Raw genomic sequence first — 15,610 nt, forward strand, 5'->3', positions numbered from 1 at the left:
GTTTTACTAAAAGAAGAACCAAACATGTATTACTCTGAGAACTCGAGAACTCTTGTCCAGTTCAGACTGATTTCCTCCTCTGAGACGTTTTGATGAATTCAGGTTCTGATCAGTCTTTGTGAAACCGACTGGTCCTGGTTCAGTTTGGTTTATTCAAGACACAACACTGTAGGAGAAACTTTTATTAAACAGTCCTCTGGGGGTTGACAGAAGGAATACAGTACACAAACAGTCCAGGTGGGTTTTGAAACAAAAACCTTCAGACTGTAGAGGTCTTTCTTTGCCAGTTCAACTGTCAGGAGACTGTGAGGTAGACTGATTCTTACACAGACAGGAATCAGACATTGTCAACATGTTAAATGTAAATCTGTTTCAGTCTGTAACCTTTGTTTTTCTGCAGAATGATAAAGATGCCGTTTCTGTTGCTTCAGTCTGATCTTCTTTCTCTCTCTGGTTCTTTGTAGATCAGCGCGGTAGATGGTCCAGTATTGAATGACACGACTGGGGACGTGGAGACAAAGGAAGTTGCTTTTGTTATCCCTTTACATTATCTGCAATTTCTTAGTCTGCGGGCTGTGACTCTGCAGGTGGTAGAGGAGCTGATCATATAATATAGAGAAGTAACGCACACCAAAGGCTGTTTTGAGTTGCTTATCACTGGAAGTAGACTTGAAAGTAAAAAAAACGTGTTGCAAACTCTGGCTCCATATGTATTTCTGTATTTATTCTGATGACGTTTCAGCCCTTAGGCCTTCTTTTGCCTTTCTTCATTTGTTGATTTGAAAAAGGCCAAAATGTCATCAGAATAAGAGAAATGCAAGAGAAGCTGATCATGTCACCTACAGTATTAAGGCATGAATCTTGATCTACTTTCATTCAACATTGGACATTGATTTTACCTTAATTAAAATGGATGATCATTTTAATTAATATTTTTGTACAAAATAACATTGCAGGTATCTACACCTTAATTTGCACCTTGAAGGACCTGATTTTTTTTTTTTAATTAAGATGCACATTTGAGATTAATCAATGAATAAATTAATGAATTTTGTATAACAGTTTGTGTAACAGTGTGTAACAGTTTAATTGTTTATGCAGTTTAAGGTTTTTTTTTAAACTCACAAAGAGATTTTTAAGAGAATCGATCCCATACAATGTATTAAAGATTATGATGTTTGGAAAAAAAGGCCGCTAAAGTTCCCTATTGGTAGCCCCTATGGTAGATAAAATATGATAAAGTCCCCTCTGTGGGCAAGACAATGTGATTAAGTTAAAAAACAATGCTGTGCCATATAAGCATGATCTAGGCTACATGCTAGAAAACCTTCAACTGCTGGTGCCCCTCCACATGCAGCTGCTGTGCCCTTTTTTTTCTTTACGCCCATGCCCCTCAGACCATGGATGTATTAAGAGACAGACCCGACTGTCCACCACTGAGCTGTAATATTGGGGAAAATTAACTACATTCAAACAGAGACATTGAATGTAACCTAACTTTTAAGTCTCCTTGACCTCCAAGGTTACCATTAGCATTAATGTATTATTTGCAGCAGAGTAGCCTACAGCAGTAACATTTAGACCTGGCCCCTATCCGTTTCCTACTATCAATCTACTGGTATACATGTATAGAAATGAACCTAGACCCATGGGTCTCTGTAACCCAAACAAAGGTTGTGAGTTGTCTCTAGCTGACTTCTGGACCAAGTCATCAATTCAAAATCATGTTTATTAGCAACACTTGTACAATTCATGAAACACGAAGCAGATATAACGGTGCTTGTTATGCTTTTTTAGCTGTTAAAAAAGGGCTCCAGTCCCTACACAAGCTGACTTCAGCACAAACCGTTGTTAAATCACCTGCTGCATTGAACGTTACTCACCGGAGCTCTGTGATTGGTCAGCTGGTGACTGTCAAACTCCTCCCCCTAGTTGCCACTGCCACCGCAACCCAGCGGAGTCAGCAGCCAGCCAGCCATCCAGCGGCAAGTTTTCGGGCAAGCTATTAAACTAAGGTTAGTAAAAATAACTCTATGTTGAATCAGAAATCCCACAAGCATCGGCACGTATAACATTTTGTTTTGTTTTTTTTGTGCGGTTGGTGTCGGCCACAGGCTCAGGAAAAGCCCGAAAATGAGTCAGTGGAAGGAACGCTTCGTGACTCTGCTCCATGAGAAAAACTTTGTGACAGATCAGTTGGCGACGCTGGAACAAAAATCGGGAGTAAAGAGAGAATATATCGCTTTGGGTATGTTAACGGCTCGGTGAACAGGAAAGATGATACATTTAAACTTTCTTCCATGTTTGTGTATACTTTTAAAATTAATTTGCTTAACTTAACGTCTCCTCCAAAAACTAAGGTTAGCTAACGTTACAGTCTTCATGTTTAGCAAACAAGCCAAAGTTAGCTAGCTAGTTTAGCTAATAAGTTGCCACTCAAACTACAACTGGCAGCAGCTGGTTGTGGTCACCCTGATGCGTGAGTACTTGACTTTGGTGTGGTTTTCATTTCCTGTGACACTGTAATCTGGCTCATTTTATCACCCTTCTCGTGCTTGAATACCAAAGTTCATCCAGCTCAGACCTATATTGCTACAATACATAACAAGATTAGAGTTTGCATATAGCTATAATCCTCCTTAGACACACCTATTTCAATATATTTCTGTTGAAATTAACTACTTGTAATATCCCTCTAGCAGCTGGTACCAGGGGTATTTTTATCACGTCCTGAAATATCCAGTGCAATGCATAGATGGAGGGAGATTCTAGGGTGACTGGTTATTTAACTGCAGGCTGCTCTCAGTTAGCTTTTAAGAGTTGTGTTTTGACACAGCTGTGTTGTCAGTTTGCACAGTAGAAATCAACAAAGACCACACACCTCAGGCTATGTATCTACATTGTGTCTGTGATGCCACAGAATTGCAGGAAACATGTGACCTACATTCAAACCCACTGTCCTTACCCAAAATGTATGCTGATGGTTGATGTTCTCAACATAGATTGAAGTTCTCACCATAGATATGCATTTAAACAACCAATTTTAAAGTCACAGAGGATTTGGATGTTGAATGCTGAATGTGTTGGTATTTCACTGCACCGTATGATCACAGGCATGTTTGCAAATAGCTCTGAGGATTTTTGCCATTTTCAGTTGGGGTTTACAGCATATTGATATTTGAAAGCTGAAAAAGCATAATATATCAGCATATATTTATTTCTTAACATGATAAACCCAAAAATGGGACGATATCATCGTCCATCGCCATGTATTACTGTAAACATCGTCAACTGCCAATTTAGGGGACTAGTGATAGACCGATTTTATCGGCCGGCCGATATATCGGGCCGATATTTGCGTTTTTACGTGTATTGGCATCGGCCGATACGCGGCTGCAGTGTTCGGCAATAGTTTTTCCCCGGCATTATTTACAGACAGGCGTCCACAGGCAGCTCTGTGTCGCTGGAGAAGCTGCAGTTCACGTGCAGACCATGCACTGCCCCCTCCCCCACTAGCAGAGCACCATGGCAGTGTTAAATTACAAATCAAGCACTTGATTTCAATGGCTACTTTTCAGGTTTATTGTTTTCTTAAATTATTTAAATGTGTTGACAAAAGACATTTTGTGATGACCTGATTATATGTCTCATAATATGTCTGCAAGTAATGCATCATCAAGGCTGTGTTGTAGATGTTGATGAAAGCCTTGTACCCTTGCACAGTTAACCATATGCAGGGCACCCATCCATATGATGCACATTGCACACATAATTTGGGTGATATGAATGTAAGATGACTGCAGAAGTGACACTGATCTGTGTTTTTGTTTATTATTTTTAAAGAAATGGCAGAGCAGATTATGAAAACAAATCCAGTGTGGCAGGGTTTACATTTCATACAAATTGAGGGAGCAAAAGCAGTATTGGCTCCAAATATCGGCTCAAGAAAATTGGCAGCCCGTATGAGTCATCGGCTAAGGCTGATGAAAAATAATCCGTATCGGCATCAGCACTAAAAATATCCATATCGGTCGATCCCTCTAGGGGACATCGCCCAACCCTAGGAAGGACCACGTGAATACTCTCTGTTCCAGACTTCAACAGAGGATGCATTTTCTACGAAGACTTAGAGTGTATGGCATCGAACAAAAATGTATGTTGTTGTTCTATCATGCAATACTAGAAAGTATTCTAAATACGGTATCACAGCCTGGTATGGTAACCTGACCGTACAGTCCAAATCACAGATTGCCCGCCAGGTACAGACAGCTATGAAGATTATGGGGGTCAAAAACCATCTGTCCCCCCAGACAATTTATGAGCAGGCACAAAAAATAGTTTCCGATCCGACCCACGTACTTCACCCAGAATTTCAGCTTTTACCCTCTGGTAGAAGATTCGGGGTTCCTAAATGCAGGCTAAACCGATATAAACACTAATTTGTGCCTATGTCCATTACGCTTATTAACACTAACATGTAGGCTGGCTGGCTTGTGTCATCGTGTAATATGTAGGTTATTGGGATTATGCAATATGTTAGTGGTGCAAGGGCTGTTGGATTGTTCAATATTTCATTGTGTACTGCATAGGATATTTGGAAATGTGTCATTTGTGTAATTTGTAGGCTATTGGGATTGTGCAGTAAGTTAGTTGTGCAATACATAGGCTATTTGGGTTGTGCATTATGACAGTACATTGTGTCATTTGTGCAATACATAGGCTATTTGGGTAGGGCAATATGTTAGTTGTGCAGTATCTCATTGTGCAAGGGCTGTGCTACACTTATTGCGGAAAATGCAGCCGACAGGGTTGTTTAATTAAAAAATGCCAATGAAAGGCGTAGTTAATGTGCTTACTACAGTATATAGGTACCTGTCTAATGTATATGAAAGCATGTTTTGTGTTGCATGAGAGTATGTTGAGAGATGGTTATTTTCTTTATTTTGTGTTGTCTTTGTAAAGCTGCGGAACGGACAGAGTCCAAAACAAATTTCATTTCGGGGACAATGAAGTATATCTTATCTTATCTTAAATAAAGACATTCAAAGATCTTAACTTGGACTCTGGGAAACCGTGATGGACGTTTTTTCACAATTTTCTGACATTTTATTAAAACAATTAATTAAGAAAAACACTTGGCAGCCCAGTTGAAAATGAAAATGTTTTTTTTGTGGCAGCCCTATTCTAAACTACTCTAAACATATCTTTGCCCTTTCTGGACTACAATTAATTGTGTTAATCTGATACTGATTTATCTGTAATGAGATAAAATGGGTCTATATATAAGAAAATTTATCAGTCTGGCTCTACTCAACATTAACCCCTCTGAAGTATGTGTGAGTAAAAGAGGCCATTTAAGTGGCACTGCTACCCTTTCAGGATTAATACAGTGATCACATGAACAGAAAATGTCAGTTTATCAGATTCAGTTGGTGTCAGTTAAAGCTCATTTAGCTCTGCATTTAAATACTTCCATGTTGTTGTTTTTTTTTTACACACACACACACAAGCACACTAATTTGTGTATGTGGAACAAATACTGAGGATTGTATGCAAATATCACATGACTCACCTCTACCCTGCTTTTAGCAGAAGGTAGAACAAGACAGAGCAGCCAAATTATACCTTGACCTGTCCTATTTACATTACTGTCTTGTTAGTGTCTTATCAGCTTGTTAGGGTATGTGTACACTGATAATGGGTTGCATACAACAAATTATTTCCTGTTGGCTCACAATAATGTTATGTTATGCTTTACCCTGATCCAGGCATGTAAGTCAAACAGAGTTACAAAGCTAGGTCCCTTAAACTGTCTTCTGATCAGCTGAGAAACGTCTCAACTTCATGCTGACTCTTGTGAAACTCTGAAGTGGGAATACTACTGTGCCGACTGGAGTAGAGGTCTCATGTGTACTACGTATGCAGCCAAACTCACTGAGTATGCGGCCTTTGTTTGTTAGCTTCATGTCTTTAAAGTCCACTTCAAACCCCTGACCCACGGTACTCTTAACAATAGTTTTTTGTAATGTTTTGGTGCTAAGAGGAACTGTATTTACAGCTGAATTACAACTCCTGCCGCTCTAATGAGTGCTTTGAGTCATCACAGAATTACACAACTGTGTAATGGCTTTTGTCTCCTTATTTTCATGTGTTTTCATTCAAGGCTGTAAAATCCATACTTGGTCACATGGGTGTATTGTTCATTTTCCTTCAGCAGTTCAGGAGTTGCTTACTTACAGAGCCAGATGGATCCTGCTGTCAGCTTTTTAATATTCATCATTAACTAATTACAAACGTCAGTTTATGATTTCCCTATTCACAGCGTTAATGTGCAGACTGGAGTGTCTGCTTCTGTCAGCCGTTTCCTTGGGGTATTTCATTTCAACCAGTTGTTCCAGTTTTACCTTCATTAAAGTGGCAGACTGGAAATTGCATGGACATTTGTATATTACTGGGACAACAAATGAGGTATAGAGCAGGCAACGGTTAGAACAGTATCAAAGGCTTTTAGTGCTCTCCATACTGTGTGACTTCATTGCCTCTGGTTGTTGAATTTTATATCAGTTGAGTTTTGCATACATTTGATATAAGGCATTACTCACATCCACAGCTGCTTGAGGGTTAGACGTCATTCCTCTTGTCCTGTTTTACCCTTTGCGTGAACACAGACAAAAAAAAGCTTTCATAAAGATCTGCGACTTCAATTTGTTTTATAGGCCTGGGAGTTGTTTGAAGAAGATGGAAAACTATCATTGAACGCTAAAACCAACATGCATTTTGAATAATAATAATAATATCCTTTTTGAAAATCGAACCAAAAACAAGACTGACTTAGAGAAATCAATTACTAATGGAAGAAATGGATTGGCTAAAATGGCTTGTGACACTGCAGTGTATTTGCTTTCGAAGTCAGCATCATGCTACCTGCTAACCAGCGAGCTGTTTAAGCCTTGTGAGGGATTAAGCAATGCAGCCAACTTGCTATTGTTAATAGTAATCAGCATACAGTTCAGTTCATACAGAGCTGATTGATCTTTTTCGTGAGTTTGTGTCTATTTCAAAATATAGCCCTGTAAAGCAAAACATCCTATATACATTGGCCATTTTATTAGGTACATATGTACAATTACAATACAGTACATCGCCCATCCCTGAGTGTTAGTTGGAAAAACAAGCAATTTGATGACGACACCTTGGGTTTAAGGAAATTATGATCATCATTATTTAACATTTGACATTTCATAGGCAAAATGCAATAGCTCTGCCATAAAATGCTACCTTTTAAGAACATTTTGAAAATCTGACATCAGAAAAGTGTAAATTCATTGTACTGCACTGCATTAAATTAAGAGAGGTGTTTCTAATGTTTGGTCCTCACAATTTGCATTATAAGAATATAAGAAACACATCTGAGTATAATGCTGTCCAGTACACCATCACTATATCCTCAGTGCTAAGCATATAATTTAGTTAACACCTCTATGTCAAGACACCGTGTAGGCTATATTGTGCTTTATGCACTGCAAAAGTATGTACATTATATGTGGAAAGCCCTGTTTGCATGTAAAGGCATCTATTGAGATTGCTTTGTATGTTAGACATACACATGTAATAGTAATACAAATTTTAGGTTTTGGCATTTGTGGTATCTTTCACATATCTGGGGTGTATAGGCCAGGCTGTTTCAAATGGCTGTGTGAGCTTTGCAGTGTGTTAAAAGTCAACTCTTCCACTGGCTGTGGATTTGAATATCAGTGTTTGACTTGTGTTTAGTGCTCCTCCTAATCCTGGTGCTCTGCTGTCCTGACATCCTGCTAACAGACACACACTCTTGACAACAAATTATTTGTGGCTTGACATTAGACATGTTTGTCAAGTAACTTGATAACGTCTCCCTCCCCTTCCTGTCCCTTTTGTCTTCTTTCTCCCTCTGCAGGTGTTCTGAGTTTGGTCGGGCTGTATCTTCTGTTTGGATATGGAGCGTCATTGCTCTGCAACCTGATTGGCTTTGCCTATCCAGCATATTTCTCGTATGTGTGTGTGTGTGTGTGTGTATGTATGTATGTATGTGTGTGTGTATATATATATATAATTCCATTGAAAAGTAATCTGTCAGTACCTTGAATTTATGCATTAAAAACAGTGATATTCATAAATATATATGTATGATTTACTTTTTTAGCAGTAAAAGCAAAGGTGTATCTGCAATTATGGCTCTGTCCAGTCAGCCCACACATGCACAATACTAGAGGTTTGAAACTGAGACATACACATGGATTAAAGCGATTGTTAATGATTAAATCTCATTAATTACACCTGTGCTTTTCCTGCTATGGCATGTTAAAATTAGCTTTTTAGCATTATAACGGAGAATGGAGCTTACTTTTAATAGAGACAGAGCGCATCGCGTCATACTCTGAAAGCAACTCTGCTCTCCATTGACTTGTATTGCGTGAAGGTGCCTCCTTGTCAATTTTGTCTGCTAGCAAACAACAGTAAAATGCCTAAAAGCTGCTGTGTGGTGATATTCACTACAAACAGGGTAAATAACCCATGACTTAAGTTTTTCACATTCTCCATGCTGATCTCTCACGTCTGTATCCACTTTTGTCTTCATAAAAGATCAGTTTTCGGGGGGGTTGGCAGCTTATAATTTTTTTACATTGTTGGTGGTGAATATCACCACACAGCAGCTTTCAGGCATTTTTCTGTTTCCTAGCAAATTAAATTGACGAGGAGGCACCTTCACACAATACAAGTCAATGGAGAGCGGAGAGTTCTTTTCCCCTCCTATGCGCTCGGTCTCTATGTCTTTACTTCATGGACTACTGACATTAATGTATCTGTTTTCAATTGTTGTTTCTTATGTTTCAGTAAAAGTTAGAAGACCTATTTAAAGAATACGTTTGGATTCTTCCATTCGTACATTGAAAGTCACTGTAATCATTCATTTTCTCCTTACTGGCCATAAAGTAATCTCTTCCTACTTGTCTTTTTCTAGTACACAATGATGTCTTTGTGTTGCTCTTCCTCAATTGCAGGTCAGTAGGGAAATTTGTCTGCAACACTCACTAGAGACTTTTGTACTACAAAGACTGTAACTTTGGGAAGTACCCACTTGATTTGACTAACTTTGATAACTGAAGCCTCATAATTAGCTTGAGCTGAACTTCTGAATGCATTTTTGCACAAAACCAGGACTGTATTTATTTGAAGTTGTGCTAAAAATTGATCACTTTACAGCCAGTAAGGAGAGGTTGAATGATTACAGGGGCAAATAACTCATTCAATATACATATGGACATGTGAGTATTGTACTACTAAGACACTATTAGTACAGTACTCCCATGCCCATAAATCTGAATCTATCCATTAAGGAGTCATGTTGAAAATCATGTTGAGTACATTGAAAACGGAATTGTTCATTTGTCTTTTTCCCCCTCTTTTATTTCGCACATTGTAAGCTTTTAAACACATTACTGCCACAAACATTTCATATACATCATGGCCCTCTGTAGGAATGCATAATCGATACCCGGCCGCATCAACAATCGATTATGGATTAATTATCAATAATTTCTGAAATACTTTGGACGTTTTTCCATTAGAAAACCGTTTTAACCACTGATATGACGTATGTTTGATGCAAAATCGGGGTAGGCTACGTTAGGAGTTAAAAGAACAAGTAAACACAAAATAATAACTTCATTTAAATTGCAAAGCTCCCGTCTGCAGACCTGATGGGTTGATATATTTTTAATCAGTTACATCATTCACAGCGATTAATCATTAACATCCCTAGCCCTCTGCATTCAGCAGAAGTGTGTATTGTGTCATCCCCATACTTTTGGCATGCTTGAGCATCCTTGAATGAATGCTGGTAGAGTGCGACACACTTAATCTTTGCAGTATGTACTGTTGATGTTATGTCCTCATCAGTCTTCTGACGGAAACCTGTCCTCCTGTCCATTCAGTATCAAGGCCATTGAGAGCAGTGTGAAGGAGGATGATACACAGTGGCTGACCTACTGGGTTGTTTATGGACTCTTCAGCATCGCCGAGGCCTTTTCTGACATCTTCCTCTTCTGGTTCCCCTTTTACTATATTGGCAAGGTAGGCTGACCTTTTAATTTGTAGTCTGCTTTCACTGTGACAACGTGTTGAATCACATGAGTACTCATGTCTGGGCACCTGTACATCGTAGCTTGCAGCGCACTCTTGTGGACAGTTTGTGTCAAAATGAGGAATACCTTCAGACACCTGCTGTGTTGCAGGCATAGACTGTATAATATTAATGGACAAAGCATCCGGTTCGGCGAAGTGCCTTAAACCTGCATTCTGTCTGAATTCCAGCAGGGGGCGACACGTGCGGTTGCAAAAGGAGGTCGGTTTCTGTAGAAGTCTATGAGAAAGTGACCCACTTCTCACTGGATTTATTACCTCAGTAAACACTTTCATAATGAGTTTATGGTCTCATTCGCTAGTTTTAAGTCTTCTGCAACACAGAATTATGTTAATATTTTGAATTATGGTCTCGTTGATTTTAAAATCGGCGATAAAGCAGGGGGTGTTTTAGGGCGTGGCTATGATGTGATTGCCAGTGAAAGTGTGTAACGTAACGTAGAGGGTAAGGGCTCTTCCCTCACTCCTCCCTCTCGTCTAAAATCGTCACATCCGCGACCAGGATGGCTGCGCCCGTAACGGCAAACTCGACGACTCATAGCAGATCTCCTCCTCAAACCAATGGGTGACATCACACACGCTCTGTCCATTAATATACAGTCTATGGTTGCAGGCCAATACTACACAACTCTTACCAGGTTTTAAATATGCTGTCTGCAAATGGATTTATATTGTTGAAACAATATAAACAAAAAACTAAAAAAAGTCAGCATGCAGACGACCAAAAAGGCTTGATTTTTAAGTGAGCTTTTTGGTGGACACTATTTTCCCTCAATGCATTGTACAAAGAAAATGGACGAGCTACTCACGGCTGCAAAAAGCATAGGAATAAGCTGCTAATGGTGGTGGGAGAGTTCCAGAAACACATTGGAGAACAAAAAGAGAAGTTTAATATAAAGCATTTTGACCTCTCTTTGGGAAGTGAAATTAGCTTTGGAATTTCCAAGTCACAGTATAATTGGTGTCTCCACATGTATGTATTATTTATTAAGTATGTTGTAAAATGAAAATATATTTATTGTAAAATATGTTCCTGTATACTAACTGCAAAAACTATATACTAAAAACATTTAGTAGATACTACATACTGGACACAGCTCATATGTAGGATGTAAATGGGACATGGTGATTCCCATCAGTTACAGTGGAAGTCATTTCATTTCCCTTTTTGACCTAGGAGAGGAGTCTGAAGTTGAATAGGTTGAGTGAAGTTGTAAGTTATGTTCCGAGACAAAGTGACCCCACATCTCAGAAAGCCCTGCATCGACCATCAAAAAGTCACATCACTGTCTGTTGTTTGGGCCTAATTACCATGATAGTTATTGCTTTTCTCCATTGAAATGGTTTGGTTCAATGAATAAACGTAATCCTGGAAAATAGGATTAATAAATAAAACAATGCGTGTTGGCAAATTAACATAGGCCTGTTATGAAACACAATAAAATGGCCAGCATGTTTGAGAAATTTTAACACTTCTCATTTCGTGCAAAAGCTTTAGCTTGATTTTGAATTTACCTCGTTTGGGTCTGCAACTGACCATTACTTTGATTAATCAATAAATCTGTCAAGTATTCGTTTAATAATTGCTTAATTTCTTTGCCTATGAAATGTCAAATGGTAAATAATGATGATCATAATTTCCTTAACCGGACACAGCAGTATAATATGTAAGATCTGCCGTCTGCTCTCCTCCTCAGTGTTTGTTCCTGGTATGGTGCATGGCTCCGGTGACGTGGAACGGCTCTGCGGTCTTGTACAACCGTGTGATCCGGCCATTTTTCTTGAAGCACCAGGCTACCATGGACAGTGTGGTCAGCGATCTGAGCGCCAGGGCTAAGAACATAACTGAGACCGTGACAAAGGAGGGTGAGATACCCACAGTGTACATGCAAGTACAGCCACATACTATACATACTATATGTACTGCAGCAACATATTCTTATAGCAGACCCATTTCTCCATCGCCTCTCAGATTCACACTGTGAAAGTATATCATCAAATACAGTGATCTGTTGTATCCTTGAGTGTGTTTTGCCTTCCTGCAAAATATAATTTTTCATCTTCTCTGTCTGTTCCATCAGCTGTTAACCGGGCCCTCAACCATGACAAGGACCAGTGAGAAACATGGGAAGGCTTTGTGTGTGTGTGTGTGTATATGTATATGTATATGTGTGTGCGTGCATGTATGTTTGTTTGGCTGGTTGAAAGACAATTATATTGATCAACCCCCATGTCATATGGTGAACTGAAGCTTTACACTTGTTAAAATAAATAATAGCATGTTTGTGCGTCATCATCAGTTTACTGCCATCGGTACTGCTAAGACAATCGGAGAAACTGTGATCTTTTTATGTGATCTTTGTTGTAGTGTGAAAGATATTAATTCATAGCAAAGGTTATGATTGTATGCAACACTGGCGGTGCAGTCAATATTATTGTCCAATTGAGCCATTTGTGCCAGAGAACGGAGGCTGACAACATTACGGTTATAAAAACAGGTTGCCTTCAAATGTTTTCACTAACGACATTTTCTAACATTGTTAATCTTAACTGGAACTTGTACATGTCATTAATGTGTTCTTGCTGTTAAATGCCTCACTATTTATGTGCCAAGCAGCATTTAAAGTCTGTTTGAGCTGTTGGAAGGTTCTCTGTCTTTCGTTGCACGTCTTCTGCCTTTTGATATGTCTTAATGTATCTTCTCACAATGATGACATAATAAAACTGGAACCTTAATCAACTGAAGAAGTGTCTGCCTGTCTGACTTTAAACTTTCAGATTTATTTCTGTTTCTTCTGGTGCCCTCTCACCATGCAGTGTCATTCCTCACAAAGTAGGAAATTGGATTTCATTTTGTCCAAATTACAATGTTCATGCACCGGTGATTCTGGTGAATTTTTTTTTTTTTTTATAGCAGTGGCAAGTCAGGGAAATTGTCTGGATCCATAACCTCTGCACATTTGGCTCTAGTTCACTTCGCAGCACCAAACCTTTTGTATTATCTTTTTCTTTATCTGGAGTATTTGTAATTGGTGCACAAATATCTCATATTGTGTCTTGGGAAAAACATTACCCTTTTCCAAATTAGAATATATCCAGTTAAAATATACAGCACATTCTTTATTAAACATATCTTAACTACATATTTGTTTTACAATAAATTACATTTATTGCTACCAAATTTGCAGATGTAGCTGTAGATCACTTTAAATTAAACTATTTTTTTATTTATTTGGTATGACATGTATTTTATTTTTATTTTTTTTGTCGTGAATTTTGTGCAAGGAAGATATTGCCATGGACAATTTCTCTCCCATCCTTTGTGTCCACTTAATCTTTTGACCTGTCATCCTCAAGTACATTTACCGGCATTCAGACATCCTAACCACCCACACTTTAATTTGTCTTTGGCTCTCTATTCACGCTTGAGGGGCTCTGAATGGGCAGCCTTTGTGTTGGTGCAGTGGATGTAATGCATGGGAAATGGTAGATGGAGCCGGTGCGTTGGCCACACACCGCCATGGGGAGAGGAAAGGCACCCATCTGGAAATGGCTGCTGTGAAGATGCGACTGCTGGGTGTTTGTTATGGATCCCCTCAGCCACCGGTGGCCGACAAGTTATTGATTAAACAGAAATTGGACACCGAAACCAATTATTGCGTTGTGTTGCTGTGTGGTTTGATCCAACACCTTGTAATGGCTTAGGACAGTGGAAGAAGAGCTGAAGAGGACAAAGAAGGAAATGAGTCAATGTAAGAAAGCATGTTTTATACGTACACAAACATTTTTCAGCTGACTTTTTCTTTATTTCAAGCTGCTTTTTACTCTACAGCAACATACCTCTGAGGATGGAAATATCGGTTGTTACTGATTGAGTAGCTCAACTGTTGAATGGATTGACATTTTGTACACACAGTCACACTTCCTTTGCTGGGGAGGCTGTGGCTCAGGTGGTAAGAGCGGTCAACTATTACTCGGAAGGTTGGTGGTTCAATACGTGAACCCCAATTTACTCCCGAGTATACCTTGGCCACAGTGTATGTGAATGGTTCCTGTTCTATGTTAAAGTTCTTTGAGTAATCCTTAAGACTAGAATATAGTCTAAAGACTAGAGTATATAAATACAGTCGATTTACATCCCCCAGCAGGTTGACAAATTGCTTTTGTCTTGACAGCTTATGGATGGGTTGCCATAGAGTTTGGTACAGATATTTATGGTGCCCACATGATGAATCCCAATGCTTTTGGTGATTCTTTACACTTTTTAGTGTAGTGCCACCAGGGGGTTAAATTTGTCCCTTTATCCTGTGAAATATCTCAACATCTAGATACTCGATTGATTGGCACAAGATTTTGTACAGACATTCACAGTTCACAGACGATGAATCCTACTGACTTTGGTGACTTTTTTTCCCCCTATTGTCCCATCATCAAACTCCTGCAAAACTAATGACATTCCTGCATACTTTGTGTTTAGTGCTAATTAGCAAATGTTAGCATGCTAATTTAAGATTGTGACTTTGGTAAACACTATACCTGCATGTTAGGGTTGTCATTGTGAACATGTTGATGTCAAATCACCACTGTAGACTCTTAGTTACGTTTTCTGGGCACTTTCAGGACTTCTCCTACATGTTGGCTTAGAAGTTTAGATTTTAAAGATCCTTCTATACCTAAATAATGATAGGAAACTACAGTTTCATGGGGCCTAACAGTTACTAATGTCTTCTACTGCGGATACAAAAAACATAATGTAATGTCTTGTTTTGAGACTCTGATTTCCTTTCTTGACTTTCTATCTGCATATTCTTGCATAATATGTTCCACTGCCTAACCCGGCATTATCCTGCTCTTCATCTGCTGCTCACTACCCCCCAACTGAAACAATCAGTGCTACTTTTTATCACCGTGTCTGCTTGTCTTCTGCAGTTCCCAGGCTCACCGACAGAGGGAGACAAACACAAGGCTGTCTGGATGGAGAGTTGGTGAGTCATACAGTGAGACCGTCACGTACAGACAAACTCAAAACAAGGCCCGGTCTGATTCGGTCATAGGCCGTTATTAGCACCGGTGCTAGGCCTCATTACACTTATTTGTGATGTTAAACGAAATGTATGAAATGGTCTCATTCCTGCCGACATGGACTGATATATCATTAGGGCGTTCTTTATACTGGGCTGGTATACTTCCTGCTTTATCGACTCTGTGATCTCTTACCTTCTTTCCACCCATTACATGTTGTTTTGCTCTGTTATGTGTGCATTTATAGTAGGCATAGCCGACTGTATGCACGACTGTATACGCTAATGTATTACCTATCTCTCTCCATGGTGCTGAAACACGATGAGGTCGCTGTCCGTGGTGCTGATCCAGGATCAGAGATTTGATTTCTTTCTTTCTTTTTTTTTTGGTTTAAAAAAAGCTCTCC

At 39.2% G+C, this 15,610-nt stretch overlaps 1 protein-coding gene across 2 annotated transcripts; it reads left to right on the forward strand.

Moving 5' to 3' along the window:
• Positions 1-1,880: 1,880 nt before the first annotated feature.
• Positions 1,881-12,927, forward strand: zgc:101744 (uncharacterized protein LOC541409 homolog). 2 transcript variants are annotated; one of them, XM_039786947.1, is made up of 6 exons: positions 1,881-2,015; positions 2,115-2,248; positions 7,937-8,030; positions 9,975-10,113; positions 11,880-12,070; positions 12,264-12,927. In XM_039786947.1, exons 2-6 carry the CDS (start codon positions 2,134-2,136, stop codon positions 12,268-12,270), a joined length of 546 nt encoding a protein of 181 aa, XP_039642881.1. In that variant the 5' UTR covers positions 1,881-2,015; positions 2,115-2,133; the 3' UTR covers positions 12,271-12,927. The 2 variants fall into 2 exon arrangements, with proteins under 2 accessions (XP_039642881.1, XP_039642880.1); XM_039786946.1 differs by having other exon boundaries at positions 1,882-2,015; positions 11,880-12,048.
• Positions 12,928-15,610: the final 2,683 nt, after the last annotated feature.

The sequence above is a fragment of the Perca fluviatilis genome, chromosome 20 (genome assembly GCF_010015445.1).
Source record: "Perca fluviatilis chromosome 20, GENO_Pfluv_1.0, whole genome shotgun sequence".
NCBI lineage: Eukaryota > Metazoa > Chordata > Actinopteri > Perciformes > Percidae > Perca > Perca fluviatilis.

Bases quoted from the DNA above. Each gene is read 5' to 3' on its own strand.
- zgc:101744 (XM_039786946.1), top strand. From the start codon at position 2,134: ATGAGTCAGTGGAAGGAACGCTTCGTGACTCTGCTCCATGAGAAAAAC. The intron at 2,249-7,936 runs GTATGTTAACGG...CTCCCTCTGCAG, and splicing joins GAGAGAATATATCGCTTTGG to GTGTTCTGAGTTTGGTCGGG. The intron at 12,049-12,263 runs GTGAGATACCCA...CTGTTCCATCAG, and splicing joins TGAGACCGTGACAAAGGAGG to CTGTTAACCGGGCCCTCAAC.